The 14,920-nt window shown below is 37.2% G+C and overlaps 1 protein-coding gene across 1 annotated transcript in view; it reads right to left on the minus strand.

Moving 5' to 3' along the window:
• ECHDC1 (ethylmalonyl-CoA decarboxylase 1) overlaps positions 1–14,920 on the minus strand; it is a 41,251-nt gene that overhangs the window by 16,843 nt on the left and 9,488 nt on the right. Inside the window, exons 3-5 of the mRNA XM_061989865.1 lie at positions 11,108–11,250; positions 6,745–6,797; positions 4,790–4,870 (exon numbers count right to left, since the gene is read on the minus strand). Of these exons, the coding sequence (XP_061845849.1) occupies positions 4,790–4,870; positions 6,745–6,797; positions 11,108–11,250 (277 nt within the window). The remainder of the gene's footprint in view (positions 1–4,789; positions 4,871–6,744; positions 6,798–11,107; positions 11,251–14,920) is intronic.

Below are 14,920 nucleotides of genomic sequence, written 5' to 3' on the forward strand. Positions count from 1 at the left end.
AGATTCATGCTTTGGTGATGTTATTTACATTTCCAGTTAAATATGACAGTGGTAAGTTTGAACTGTAGACTACGTAAGAAATGGCCAGCCTGGGAGATTCTCTGGCCCTGCCCAGTGAAAAGAGCTACTATGTACTGAGGCACCCTTATTTCCAACAGTAGCATCTTGTATACCTAAAAAGCTCCTCCTGATAAAACTAAAAGTGAAAATCCTTGCGTACAGTAAAATATTTCCAAAGAAGCTACTATGTTGTGCTCTGCTGTTCTGAAACCTATTCTTGGAAAATTTTAATGTAGAATACTAATTTTTCAGTCTTTACAGCTTCCCACCACCATCTCTTTTTTAAAGGACCAGTAATTGCAAAGTTAGTTATAGCGGTCCTACATCTATGTTGTGGTTACAGTGTCTTCTGCTCCTTTAATTTCAAATAAATTACATTTGGTTCACTAACACATGCTACTAAAAGTAAATAAACACAAGTCTTCAGAAGAACACACAATCCAAAAGCTATTCAGTAACAGTGCATTTCACTGTATTTCTTATTAGTCATTTTACAGAACATGAGTAACACCTTAAAATGCAATACTAAACATGCCTACATGTTTCCAAAAAATACAGAAATATCCAATTAAAATGCAGCAAGGCCAATTTGATAAATGCAGTATTATTAGCACAAGCTTCTTCCTGTGTTAAAAGCTTGATTCTGACAGTCCTACAGATATTAGGCAGAAGTCTGCTCAGAAAGCAAATACCTCGTTAAATCAATATATTGGGTCTGAGATAGCGGTGATTTTCCACAGCAGCCCTTACAGTGCTGTGCCTTCTGTTGGTAGCTAAGACGTATTGACAGCATATCTGTGTTTTGGTTACTGCTCATGCAGCATCACAGCTGTCCCTCCAGCATTTCGCCCCCAACCTTGACCAGTATGCTGCAGGTAGGCAGGATCCCGGGAGGAGACATGGCCAGGACAGCTGACCCGAGCTGACCGAGGAGATATTCCATACCATATGATGTTAGCTCAGCAATATAAACTCAGCATACGACATCAGCTTGGCAATATAAACTTAAGGAGAGGAGAATGAAGAGGGAGGCATTCACGATTCACATTTGCCTTTCAAAGCAACCGTAATGCATACTGAAGCCCTGCTTCTCTGGAGGTGGCCAGACATCGCTGCTGATGGGAAGTAGAGAGTAAAAGCTTCATTTGCTTTGCTTCTCATGTGTGTGGCTTTGCTATTTCTTTATTAAACTGCTTTTATCTCAACCCACAAGGCTTCAATCTTATTTTCTCCCCTCTCTTGCTTGCTGAGGAGGGGAGGGTAATAGAGCAGTGTGGTGGGTACCTGGCATCCAGCCAAGGTCAAACTACTGCAGTGCTTTTTATGAAGTAAGATACTGCTCAGCCCTAACAAGAGTAATGAAACTGGCTCTTTGCAATTTAACTGTGCAACATCAACTACAGCTGAAGAAATTCTAGTTCATTAATTTATTTTCTAAAAAAAGGAAACGAGAATACTGCTGTCTCTACCTATGAGATCATTTTGACATCAATGCTAAGAGAAATGTGTAGTTTTCCGTCTTTGTATTCTAATCCTCCACCTGGAGACACCACCTTTTAAATTGGATTCACATGGCAGTGATACATCTTTAGTTTGATGGCAACAGCATAGAGCAAACCATGAGAGTCGGTGGGGAAGGGGCTATATTTTTCAGAAGTACTCAGGTACCACAGATGTCCATTTGTCAATCAACATAGGACCAAATTTTCAAAGTTGTAGAAATGTCTAAATGACTTCAGACATCACCTGAGTGAGACCTCTCAAAGGCACTAATATGAAAGAGAAGACAACATAGCTTAGAACTCAAAGTTAGTTTTTCTGGCTATTGGCTGGTAGCACACTGAGGTTACGGCACTCAGAGATTCTTGCACAAATAGATTCATTATCAAACTGTGTTTGCCCCATTTCTGTTTGCTTATTGCCCAACAATTCTTGTCCAAATTCCTTAACCAACCCTGACAAATCAGTTCCACTTCATGCATTGTGCAAATGCAAGATACACTTCAAGTTCCCACATACAGGGAACAGAGAACAGGCACTTAATTTCAATTATTTGTAAAATTGCATCGCTGAATCCAACACTGTACTCATTTGTGTAGTTCAGTGAAACGGCTGCAGTGTCATGCAGAACCACAATAAACACTAACACCTGGCAGCTGAACTCTATCTAAAGCTATCTTCTTAGGCTCAGAGCAAGTAATTGAACAGTGGGACATTGAAAAAAGCCTAGGTTTCTGGAAACTGTACTAAAAAGCTCAGTTGTCCAAACAAAATTCACACCTACATGGTTTTACGTTACTCAGTTTTACAGAAATAGAGAAAAATAATTACAGTGTCAGAAGCCTTATCTTCCCAATTTTCGTATCAGAAAAAGTCTGAAAGGATTGTAATTACTTTGCACTTGTCTGTACAATGACTTACTCTTCTATCAAATCACATGTTTATGACCTTTATTTTTCTATTAATAAAGAGACATACTGCAACAATCAATACAACTAATATCGAAGATGATGTTTTTAGATTTCTTCTCAGACCAAAGGTGGAGTGACCTAAGAGGCTTTCACTTTTCATCACTGTTCTTATGTCAGCAATAGATGTGCCAGAGTTCATGCAAGCCCTCCTAATCCTATTTCAGATGAGCTGGCTTAAAACAGAGTAAGAGACAGTTGGCCACAAGAACTGCCATTAATATCTTAAACCACCTTAGCTGTTTTAAAATTGGATTTGTCCACACCTCTACTTCAATATAGATGTGCATCACGCTGTTAGAGAACATTTCAGAGACGGTACATAAGCCATTAACAGTATTAGTATAGTTCATGTAGCAAAAACTGTGAGATATAAAGATAAGAAAATGTTTCAGGCTAATATCAAGTAATTTGGTAGCTTACATGGTGACCCTGAAAAACAAAAGTGATTTGAAAATTTAGAACTCAAAGCAGCTACAATTCACTTATTTTGTTAACATAACATAAAGTGGAATAAAATATCTAAACACTTGATTCAAGGAGAAAAACATCTCTGATTTCTGTTCTCAAGTTCCTCTTTTGGCACCTAGACACTCAGCACAGAATACTTATTCCACTAATACCTACCCATACTCCTCAAAAAACCCCTGGATTTTGTCCTGCAGTACTAAAATTCTCAAATTCTGGAGCAAAAGCAGTAACAGACTGTTTTTCTATCTTGTTGTTGTTATTAATTAAGTCCCATTTGCTGCTCCTGAATTGCTGTTATTTAGTTGCACTGGATGGGTGTGTTAGAAAGTAAGATGCATCAACAGCTGTAGTTATTATGAAAATTACAGCAGTACATGAGAGGAATTGCAGCTGCTCAATTCATGCAAATAAAGAGCTACTTGACAATGACTATAATTACACAGTATGTGAAACAACATAGCTGGAGTGAAAGTAGAGACAACGTATTTCAGAAAGCCAAAGATTTCCATTTCATTATGTTCACATTCCCTAAACTCCTATTTAAGGATAACAAGATTGATCGACTTTCTGTTAGCGGACTCACAGATACAGAAAGGTGTACCAAATCTCCCAGGTGCATTCCCCTGTCAGTGCTGCAGCTGTCAAACATGGTACCTCTGTGTGTTTATTAGGCATTTACAATACAGCCTGTTATATTAACCTGCTTTAGCAGGCAGGTTGGACTAGATGATCTTTAGTGATCCCTTCCAACCTCTACTATTCTGTGATTCTACACTCATAGGCCACTGTCAGAGCCAGGGTTCCAGCTGGCCAGGTGCTATGTAGATAGGAAGAAAGATCTGGACACATCTCATTTCAAAGCAAAGGAGGACTGCTTCCGAGTGGCTCAGACAATGTAGACGTCGTTCCCTCTACCCAAAGCCTGCTACTGATACCTGGGATAGCACTTCAATACTCTACTTTACTTTGCTTACTATTGCATTTGACTTGTACAGCTTGTTCTGGACAATTCCTTTCCTACTTCAGGCACTTAAGGCCTTCTGAAAGAGCATCTCTTTCTCTTAGATAAAAGCTTTGCTAAAAGCTCCTCATTTTCAGAGAGGTTGAGCATAGTGCTTATCCTATTACATCTTTAGGCTGTTCGCACATTGGCAATTGTTTAAATGAAGTAACATTCTATTATTTTAGTTTCTTTCAGTTTCTGTTCTGCATTCAGCCTCTTTAACTGAAGCCCTGTTTTTTGCTAGTTGTTTCATGCTGGCAGATCTCCGCACAGAAAAAAAAGACACAGAATCCCTTCTGCTTTCCTTTGCATCTCAAACTCATTTCAAAAACTGTTTCTTCCAAAATAACGTTACAAATAATAAACCCAGAACACAAAATATCAGACTAATGGAGAGTTCTAATTATTTACTTTTACCTATGACAGCCACATAAACAGACATAAAAGGATATATATTTCTACAGTCCTCCCACCTCTCACTCAGGGGTGAGAACGTGGACCCTCTTGATGTATGACACATTCAGTTGCTAAAGCTCATCACTGCTCTTGTTTTACACAGCAATTCAAACTGTTTAATCTGGTAGTAAATAATCTTTCCTCTGTACACCGAGAAACCCAAACTTTTTTTTTCCATGTCAAGTCTGCTAACAAAGTCAAGTTCTAAATGCCTTAGAATTTAGTGACATGATTCCTGGTAAAGGTGGTACCCTCAAGCTTCCCACATTCCATAGACAGAGCCATTAAATCACTGACCCAAAATGACAACTGCTCAAATTGTTGATCTTACCTGAAATCGCAAGCCGTGGTAAGTTCAGCTCCTCCTCCAATAGCTTTGCCTTGGACTAGTGCAACACTGATTAAAGGCAATCTACACAAGAAAGTATTGTAAGCAAAATTCATGTTTTTAGTCTTTAGAAATGACAAAATAATTCAAGCAAACTATTCCTATAGTAAAAGCTCAGAAAAACAGTGTTCCAATTGTAACTACATCTTTGTATGTAAGCAGCACAATACCAATTCCACTTATGTCAAAATGATTATTCTGTAACTGATATGAAGACACAAAACAAAACAGCAAGATAGATACATCAAATGGAATCAAAGTAAGAAAGATCATGTAGCTTGTTATAGAAAATACTTGCTATAGATTATACCAAAAAAGACTATCTGCAAGGAGTGACAGGATAACGACACAAGACTCCACCCTAAGCCAGTATCCTACAGAAAGCATCAGAAAGGGACACAAAGCATTGAAGTATTATCTAACAATGAGATTTAGCATAACATCTTCATGTGCCTCCACCTCAGTCATCAAGAAAAGGATTTTTTTGAGGACAAAAACGTCCTTTGAGGATAGCAACAATCTGTTACCTTTGACAGTATTTATTTAATCAATGTTCAAGGTACTTCAAAGGACAGAGGGCAGGGAGAGTATGTAGAGAGAACCCTTTCCACCACTCTTTGTGGAATCAATACTAATGAACAGTGACTGACTTATGGTAAGTCAAGTTCCCTAAAAAATGAATACAATTGGTTACTCCCATAACTGTCATGCTGATTACATCTGTTTTTACTAAGAAGAGACATTTAAGTCACTGAGTAGTTTTGAGATTACATTCAGAGTCAGCTTCCCAATGATGACCACGTTTGGTTTTACTTCCACTTAAACAGAAGCACCAAGTTCACTTACCAGCTGCAGTACACTTCATACAATGCACAGTGTAAGTGAACCCACTAGAAGAGGGTAACATTTTTCCTGTGGTCAATGGGAAGTCAGATGACATGGGTCCAGGATCACAACATCCACACTCCGATTCATTTCAGGATGACAGTCAGCATCAGCTCCCTCTGAGGAACACTGATCCTTTCTATGATAGATGTCCTAGACAGGAGTTCAGTGCTCCCCCTGAACCACAACATCAATATACCCTAAGTCAATACACCTGAGGTGATCAGTCTTCTTGTATCTTCCTCCTCTTTGACTTGTCCTATCACTTTTGATTATATGGAAACCAACTTATACAAATATATTCTCATTTTGATCCTGAGCATTCCTTACTGCTACTACTACTAAGTCTCCAGTCTCCTGGGCAGTTTTACAGAATAATGTTAATTCATAATACTTTCTCATATAGATTATTTGAAAACAAAGAATATTTATCTTCAAAGAGCTCTGAGCAGAAAAAAGGACAGACTCTACAACACGTGGATTTAATAGAATTGTGATTTCTTCAGGGAAGATACATCTAAAGGAAAGGAAAAAATGTTTTCCAGAAGTACCAGATGGTAAAACTGAATACATTCCTCTTATGAAGTGGGAAGATTAAATAAATATATTAAATAAATGTTACCTGCGTAGGCTGCATGAGCTGGCTCTGCTTGTTTTTTAAGTGCTAATGACTTCAACTGAGTTACAGAAGTCAGCTTCAGAAACTTTGAAGGCCTGGTATCTCTAGGTATCTATAAACTCTGAAGGCTCCAAGTATCTCCTGGTCCTCCACATATAAACCTATAGGATTTTTTTTTTCTGCTCCAGTCTCTGGAAAACCTAATGGTTGCAAAATGTCAAGGCCTAATTTAAATCCATAAATACCTGCCTGATTAACGTCTGCAAAGTCTGGGACTCAAAATTACATACTTAAAACTACGTATTTAAATTTAAACATCTTGTTAAAGAGTTAGCCAAAACATATTCCAATCCCCATAATTACTTCACAAAGAAGGGTAAATAAAATATACTACCTCAGAAGTCTGGTTAAAGTGCTTTGCATAAACATGCACATATTCATCCCATCCTACAAAGAATAGGAAATGAAAAAAAGGTAAGTGACTCTAATGTGAAACAATTAAACACACTGATGGAGTAGACAGGAGTATTAATTATATATACTCTAGGTGGGTTTTTTCTCTTCAGTTAATCCTGCCCAAATTACAGCCCAACCCTACTATGTACAAATAGAAAACCTAGTATAAATCAAGTTTAAAAATAAAAACTCAATCAATTGATATGAACTTCAGTTACAATGAAACCACTGTTAAAGGAATACTAAATCTCTATTATGTGAAATTTTATATCCTTTCCTTTTCTCACTCCCAGTTAAATACCTATAAAGCTGAGTTTTGAAAGTCTGTATAAGACCACGGAGCACTGCATACTTTTTACTGTTCCAAATCCATAACATTTTAGACAAGATACAATTTACCAATTTAGTGTTTTATTGTTTGGGCCAAAAGCATTTCAGCCAAAAACAACCCAAAACCAGAAAGAAGGTTCTTCTTCTCTGCTCCTTTACGTTTTACGTCACCTTGCAAACAATAGTGAATAGGGTACAATTGTTCCCTTCTGTTCCAGTACATAAACTAAAGGGCTCCAAATAAAAACAGTTGCTGCTAGATTCAAAACAAATATTTCTTCTTACAACATGTAGTTAAACTGTGTAACACTTTTCAGCAGGGCATTGCAACCCCTACATTAATTAAAGAACAACTAGATAAACTTAAGACAGAAAAATCAACAAAATGTTATTAAATACAAGGCAACGCCTCTGTCTCTAGTTATCTTAGTCAGAGGTTGCTGGGGACTAAGAGAATATTTTGAAGCAAAATCATTATCCATCTGTCTTGCCTGTTCTTATATTCTCAGAAATTTAGTATTAACCACAAACTCAATAAATGACTGGTCCAAATGACCCAATATGACCTTGTTCATATACATACTGAACTACACACACCAAGCTTCACAGGTGGTACTTAATCCACATGAAAAGAAATAAATGTCGTGACACTGTTGAATTTAAAAAACGCAGAAGATAACAATTTCAGAATGACTTTAAAAAAAAAAGGAAAAAAACAAACAAAAAACCAAATGGTAAGAAGAAAAAGAACAAACAAACATCCCTTTATTGGCATTTAATCATTTCTAAAACACAGTTTTACAGGGACTGCCAAGTTAAAGAATTTGCCTTAATTAAAAGCTTCTGACTCATACCTCATGGAAAGAAAAGATATGCAGTAGACCTTTAGTACATCTTGGAATAGGACCTTGAAATAACAATAGGTCATCATCAGTTGACTTAGTGTTCATTTATTCATACATTCCCAAGACTGACTCTGTCCAACACCAACCACCATTATGGTGTTCAAGGACATCTCTCTGGCAGATATAAACAACTATGACAACTGCTACATAGGCACCAGGGAATTCAGTTTCGTTACATTAAAGGCCTGCCTGAAAATTTCAGCACATGCTGATTTACAAAGAGGCTTTTAGTTATCACTGTAGCCACCTCTTACAACCATTAAGATCAGTAGTAACATTTTCACTCAAAATTAAAGAACAATCAAATCCTCCATAGGACAGCTGTCTTTAACAGCCGAGTTCAAAAGTTGCACAAACGTATAAGGTACCAGTTCTCAGACACGGACTTGCACAATTCCTATACTACAACCATCAGGATGAAGCTGCAAAAAAATCCTTCAGAGAAAGGAATTTTTCACTTTATCCCAGAAGAGTCTTTGCATTCAAATTGTCTGTCTCAATTCATACCAAAATCCAACATGGCAATCAAAGATTAACGCCAGAACACACCAGCTTGATAAATGAAGTTTTAGCTGAGCAAACAATAAGAAAGGTTTTCACATTCTCAGGTGGTAGAGAGATTACTGTGCATCACAGGAAAAAGTGCCCGGAAAAAAAAAAAAAGCCCTCATGATTACTTGAGTCCACACTGTTCAAACCTTCCTGATAAGAAAAATAAGGCTGCTACTCAGAATATTTTATTTGAATATGAGAGGTGTTCACTGAAGTCTGGTGGAATAATCACATCTTCAGCTCTAATACTGTCATTGGTGTAAGAAGAAATCTAAAATGCAGAAACTGAGGTAAAATACAGTATGCACTACATATGGAAGAAAAGGATTAACAGTTTGTGGTGGCAGCAGGGGAGGCAGGAAAAAGAAAGTCACCTTCATAAACTAGGATACTATATTACTGGCTCTTCTAACTGTGGTGAAAGTGGACTTTTAAGCTCCTGCAGCAAGAACAGATTTCCAGACCATTTCCAGGTGCTCAGGAATCTCTGTCCTAAGGCTTCAAGACAAGGACCAAAGAAAGTGAAGTTCTCCTTTGTGCCTTCTGCCTCTCAGCTGTCCTTTCAAGAGCTTTCTCTTGCTTTTCAGCAAAGCCAACTTTTCAAGCCTCACTCCAGAACGAAGTTACTGCTCTTGGGAATCAGACTAATAAGGACAGAACAAAAAAAAATAAAACCCAAAAATTTCACTATTACTTTGCCTTTTGTGATTTGGTCATGTACTGTTAGCACTCAGTAGAGAAGATCAGGCAGGGGATCTGGGTTTGTATCACAGTTAGGAACAATTCAACAGGGTCAAAGGAGGAAGAGGAGCCACTAGGGGGCAAGAAAATCCTTCAGCATTCTCCCACCTTTTCTGCACCGTAGGAAAAGGCAAACTGTAGTCTAGATTGTGAGAAATACAATCTTCCTCTCAACGAACTGGTTGAATAAAACAGAAGTGTTCTCTGAAATTACTAAAAGCTATGGGCTAAAATAGTCTTTAAAAAAAACAAACGAAAACCATATCAGCTTAGGCACAAAGCTATTCTTTAATCTTTTGTTGTTGTTGTTTCTCTTGCCTTAGGGATGCCTATGGACAGAAAACTTAAACTTAACTTAAAACTTAAAACTAATGCTCTTTTAACGTGAAACTAGACAGAATTCTCTCATCTGTAGCAAGTTAGAAAGCAGAGTTCTGCAAGACTAAAGAACAGCAAATATTATTCCTTATTCTATTAAAGCTTCATTTAATAAAAACTATTAAATCCCACCAAACAGATGGTTTCGGGGTTGGCTATTATAAAGAAACTCTCAGTTCAGGATAAATAGTTTGAACTCTCTCAAGGAAACAGCAACCATGTTTAACTATTCTTGGAGCATTGCTGGTGACTCTTAGGCTTATATTTCAGTACTACCATATATCTAGATTCTTTGCAGAGAATTTTCAACAAAGTTATAATTAATTCCTATGCATTTCATTCTGCCCACTATATCTGTTATGGACTCTAATCCTTACAAGAGCCCTCTCTGCCACTGCAGTGGCTCCAATTAATTTATATAAATATATAGACAGAATACTAAATGTCAAAGAGTGCATGGAAGCAGAATCACTGAGAAATACTGAATGCAGAACTCTGAAGGAAAGCCTAGATTGTAGGTAAGAAAAGAATTGGCCCATGCTTGGTTTCAGCTCCCTTTCTGTTGCAATAATGTTAAAAACCCCTGAAAGTTTCAGATTCAAAAAATCAATTAAAAAAAAAATCACACATACAACTATATTTTATGGTGATCAGTGCTTATAAAGCATCCAAAGGAAAACTCAAAAAAATCCCATTTACATCTATAAAGTATAGTGTCTCCATATTAAGAAAAACGTATCTCTCATGGTGTTCCACAAAAGAAACAAAGCCTCCTATATCTTATGAAAATTGGATCATCCTATTTATTTTATCAGGTCAAAAATATTGAAGAGATTGTGTTTTTTTATGGTACTTAGTTTCATCAACAGAAACAAATCATCCCTAAAGACAAATACCAGATTAATTAGGTACACACATGATTCACCTGACTGGACCACAGTACAAGAATTTCTTCTGTCTTTCCATTTTATCCAGGTCCAAGCTCCGTTTTTACAAAATTGAAACCTTTCTGTAACAGTAGCCATGCCACTTAAAATTGTTTTTTACTTTATAGTATATGAGAAATGATTACTTGTATCTGCTTCTAAAGGTCAAACAACTGAAGCACAGTTATTTGATGTGTAAATTCACCATATACTGCTGAGAAACTCAAAATGCCATTTTTAAAAGAAAAGGTTAAAAAGACTATGTAATGTAGGAATTCAGTATTACGACTCAATTACAGTAACAGTTAAGTCACAGCTTAAAACGACTGCCAGTTTGTTTTCAACCATTAAAAGCTCAATTCTGTAACTTGCATGTAAAATTGCAGATGGAAGCATAGTGCAACACCTTTGTCTCAGAATGTCAGAAGGCTAATTTTTCTCCAGAAACTTCATTTGTCTTACTACTTGCCTGGGAGTTGGATATTGCTTTGACGGCATTTAAATCAGATCCCGAGCAAAAGGTGTTTCCTGCACCATAGATGATAAGGCCTTTGCCATCCTTCCAGTTTTCCAGTTCAGTTACCCTGTCCTGAAGTTCTAGCATCATAGTACCTGTCATGAGAGAGAAGCAGCAAAATTTTCAACAGGAAATTATAATCGTGTTTTATGTTACATTTTTCACTGACAAAACCAAGTTACCGTCAATAAGTGATGAGCTTAAAAACAAAAGGGAAACAAGCACCTTAAATCCTGCACACAAGCACTGACATGTGTTCTTTCCTCAAAAATGCAAAAAAGGATGTTTGTGTTACATTTGGCAGGAATTTGGGGGTGGAGGAATGCATAAAGTCTGCCTGAATTATTCTTGTTCGCAATTGCATACGGTCAGGACATATGGACTTATATGTATCCATCCAGATCTGTCCATCTGATCTTTTGATATCACTGATATTTCACTCTGCTCAAAGAACTGTCAGAATACAGAAAAGAATCACGTGCAAGGTGGGCTTAAGGTACAACCAGTCAATGTTAATAAATATTCCTAAAAAAATGGCTAATGGGAAAACTATGTTGGAGGCCAAAGATATTTAGATGTATCTATCAAAAAGAAAATATATATAGGAGCAAAGTGTATTTTATCTTTTAAAAGGGTATGATTTTTTTTTAAATCTCTCTGAAGCATCTTTGAATCACTCCCTTTCTAGATTCATTACCTTTCTAGAAAGGCTCTCTTTAAAAAAAGCACACCCTAGGCTCCAGGTATATGGATTGTGCAGTACTAGCTTTTTATTTGTAGCTTAACATAATATTCTTGTATGTTTACTTCCTGATATGGAACTCTACAGATTCCTGTTTCTAGAGCTAGTCTAGACTGCAGCATCTTCCAGGCCAACAAAGCTTAACTTAAAGCTCTTAGTTCTAGCATTAACTTAAAGCTCTTCGTCTTTGGCTGCCTATGGCTCTCATTCAGTTATATTTGTAAAGTATTTACAGAAACTAATTTCAGAAAGCAGGTTACATACAGGCTGATGACACTCTCAGCTTTACCCTTCAACAGGAATTTAGACAGATAGGTCTACCTTCTTCCGACAGATGTATTTCAGATTAATACCCCCAAGTGCTCTTTCCTTTTCTGCCAAGAATTCTGGTTCTTCCACCCCATGCCTATAGGTGTGGAACTCATCCTGGTCTGAAATTGCCTGCTAGCAGCCATCATCACAGGGAAGATTTTTTTTAACTCCCTGCTTGTTTTCCTTGCAGTTCCTTACAAAGAACACCTCCCAGCACCAGGTCAAGACTGAATGCCCAGTCAAGCACTTCCACCTTAGGCCTGGGCTCACACACGGCAATAGCACATTTTGACAATATTCCCAAGAAGTGCAATAATTAAGTGGACATTACATATTATATAGCAGCATGACACTGAGTTGATGTTTGGTTGTTTTCCACCGAAACATTCAGACTATGATCCTCAAACAAATCCCATCACTTTTACTGGTTCCTTTCTCTTCTGTATTTATAATTTGGTCATGCTTTTTGTGTGTTACACAGTTACATTTGCTTTCATTGAATTTCACCGTGTTGATCTTGAGGTCTTTGTAGCAGTTAATCAAAGTCACTTTGAATTCCACTCCTCTGCTTCAACTAATATTCTTGCAAGCTTTCCCAGTTTAGGGTCATCTGAGAATTTCAGCAGTTCACTTTCCATTCCTTCATCCGAGCCATGAATGAAATTAATGAGAAGAACTAGGCCTAGATGAGATTTTTGCTGGTCTTCATTTGAAATGTTTTCCCAGCCTGATCATACACTCAACAACTTTTCTGCAAATAGTGCTGCTTAAATAGACGTGCATCAATTCAGAGGATTTCACTTTTTGCATATTGGCCAAGCTTTCTTACAAAAAAGGTATCTGGGCTGGCATCCAAGCTTTGCCAGATTCAAGATACAGCACAAGCACTGTTTGTGGTGCTTTTAATAGTCAAAGCAGTGCGGTACTGAAGAGTCTTTCTATAGAGTATTACAAGCCAAAAACTTAGTTAACTAAAAAAATGAGTGTATAAAAAGGAACCATATGAGTCAGTTATATGCAACAGTAGGTGACAAGAGACACTGGTCAGAGCCTGTCCCTTTCTCCTGGGAGAGGATTCCTTTCATTACTGACAATACTGAACTATGATTTTACCAACAGATATAGTCCATAATGTTTGATAAAATGATCAGGACACAATACAAAAGCAAATTCTTATTCTGTCAGTTTTCAGTATTTGATACCAGTAAATTTGTGCTCTTCACAGAACTAAATCTATTTTGAATAATAATTTGCTTGTATATCAATTATAATCCAAGACTAAATGCTTTAAAGTTAATTCTAGAATTATTAACTAATAACTGCAGGCTGGCTTCCTTCTCTTTTAAATTAAGTTCAACTTTAGTTCAGCAAGAGGTTGGGCTGCTGAAATTGGTTCCACCAGGCTTAAACTGACATTATTAGCCTTTGTTTCCAAAGAGATAATTTCGAACAGGTAGCTATCAGATTCCAATTAAGAAAAGAAAAAAGACATAACAACCTCCACATTGCCCATTAGTAATTTGCCAACAATTTTGTTCTGCTTGTGGTTCCACGAGTTGCTTAAGCTTAGAATAAACATCATTCCTTTGAGGTAAAAAGCTGCTGTGTAAAGTAAATGCCTGGCAAATAAGATTTCTCTCAACATTTTAATGATGTCTTGCAGCTTGCTAAAGTACACATGTCTATAAATTGACATCTGCTGCTATCCAGAAGCTCTGAGACACAGAATCAACAGGATTTACTTGAAGGGATGTATCTAGAGGCTCTGGTTGATTAAGTCAACCAAGTCCTGCTGGGGCAATTTAGGGGGTTATACATCCTCTCCCTTTTCATACTTTCCTGAAGTGTATTTCTTGATAAATAACAGAAGGAAAAGGATTCATTGCTTGCTAGTTCCTCAGCAACTACAGTTCACAGACAGTAATGCTAAAATGAAATGAAGAGCAGTATAAATTAATATCCCACATCACCAACTGCAGTGACCAAGGGGCCTGCATGATTTTGCTTCTATGGCCCCTCCTGTAACGACAGACATCTCTAGCCAAGAAGCACAGTAGAAAGATGTGGTAATCACTTGAACTGACATAGTAAGATTTTTCCAGAGCAAATTTTTGTAGCTATAACCTAGCAAAATGGAGCACTGTTCTCTACAGGGCTCTACACACTACCGTAAAACAGAACTGCTTCATCCCATGGCTCATTTGCCATATGCTAATCAGCATCTGCAACAAAGACAAAAATTTCCTTGTGGGTTTTTTGTAGCTCCTCTTTGCTACTTGAGCTTCTAATTCACATATACTAACAATTTTTTTTTCACAGAAGTCTTATAAGGAGATTATTTTACAGACCACTAACTGAGCCACAAAGAAAATGTCTGCTACTTTTAGATGCTCAGCTTCAGATGTGTGATATGATTTCCGTACGTGAACATTATATAGCATTTCATGCAGTCAAAGCACCAGCTACCAGTGGCCTGAATACTAGCTGCTCAGAACAAATAACTTCAGAGCCCCTTCTGTCAAGCACCTAGAAAACAGAGAACATAGTTGTTGCTATGAAAGTTCAGTTTAAGCAATTGTATTACACCTGATCTCCATAGCTGACTGGGCTTCAGCTGTCCTTTCTCCTTTTGCTATTGTATCTAATTTCTCACGCCTATTTCAACTTTCAGAACAAATAAGCTAAAAGCATACAATTTACAAGCTGAACCT

The sequence above is a fragment of the Colius striatus genome, chromosome 2 (assembly GCF_028858725.1).
Source record: "Colius striatus isolate bColStr4 chromosome 2, bColStr4.1.hap1, whole genome shotgun sequence".
Lineage (NCBI taxonomy): Eukaryota > Metazoa > Chordata > Aves > Coliiformes > Coliidae > Colius > Colius striatus.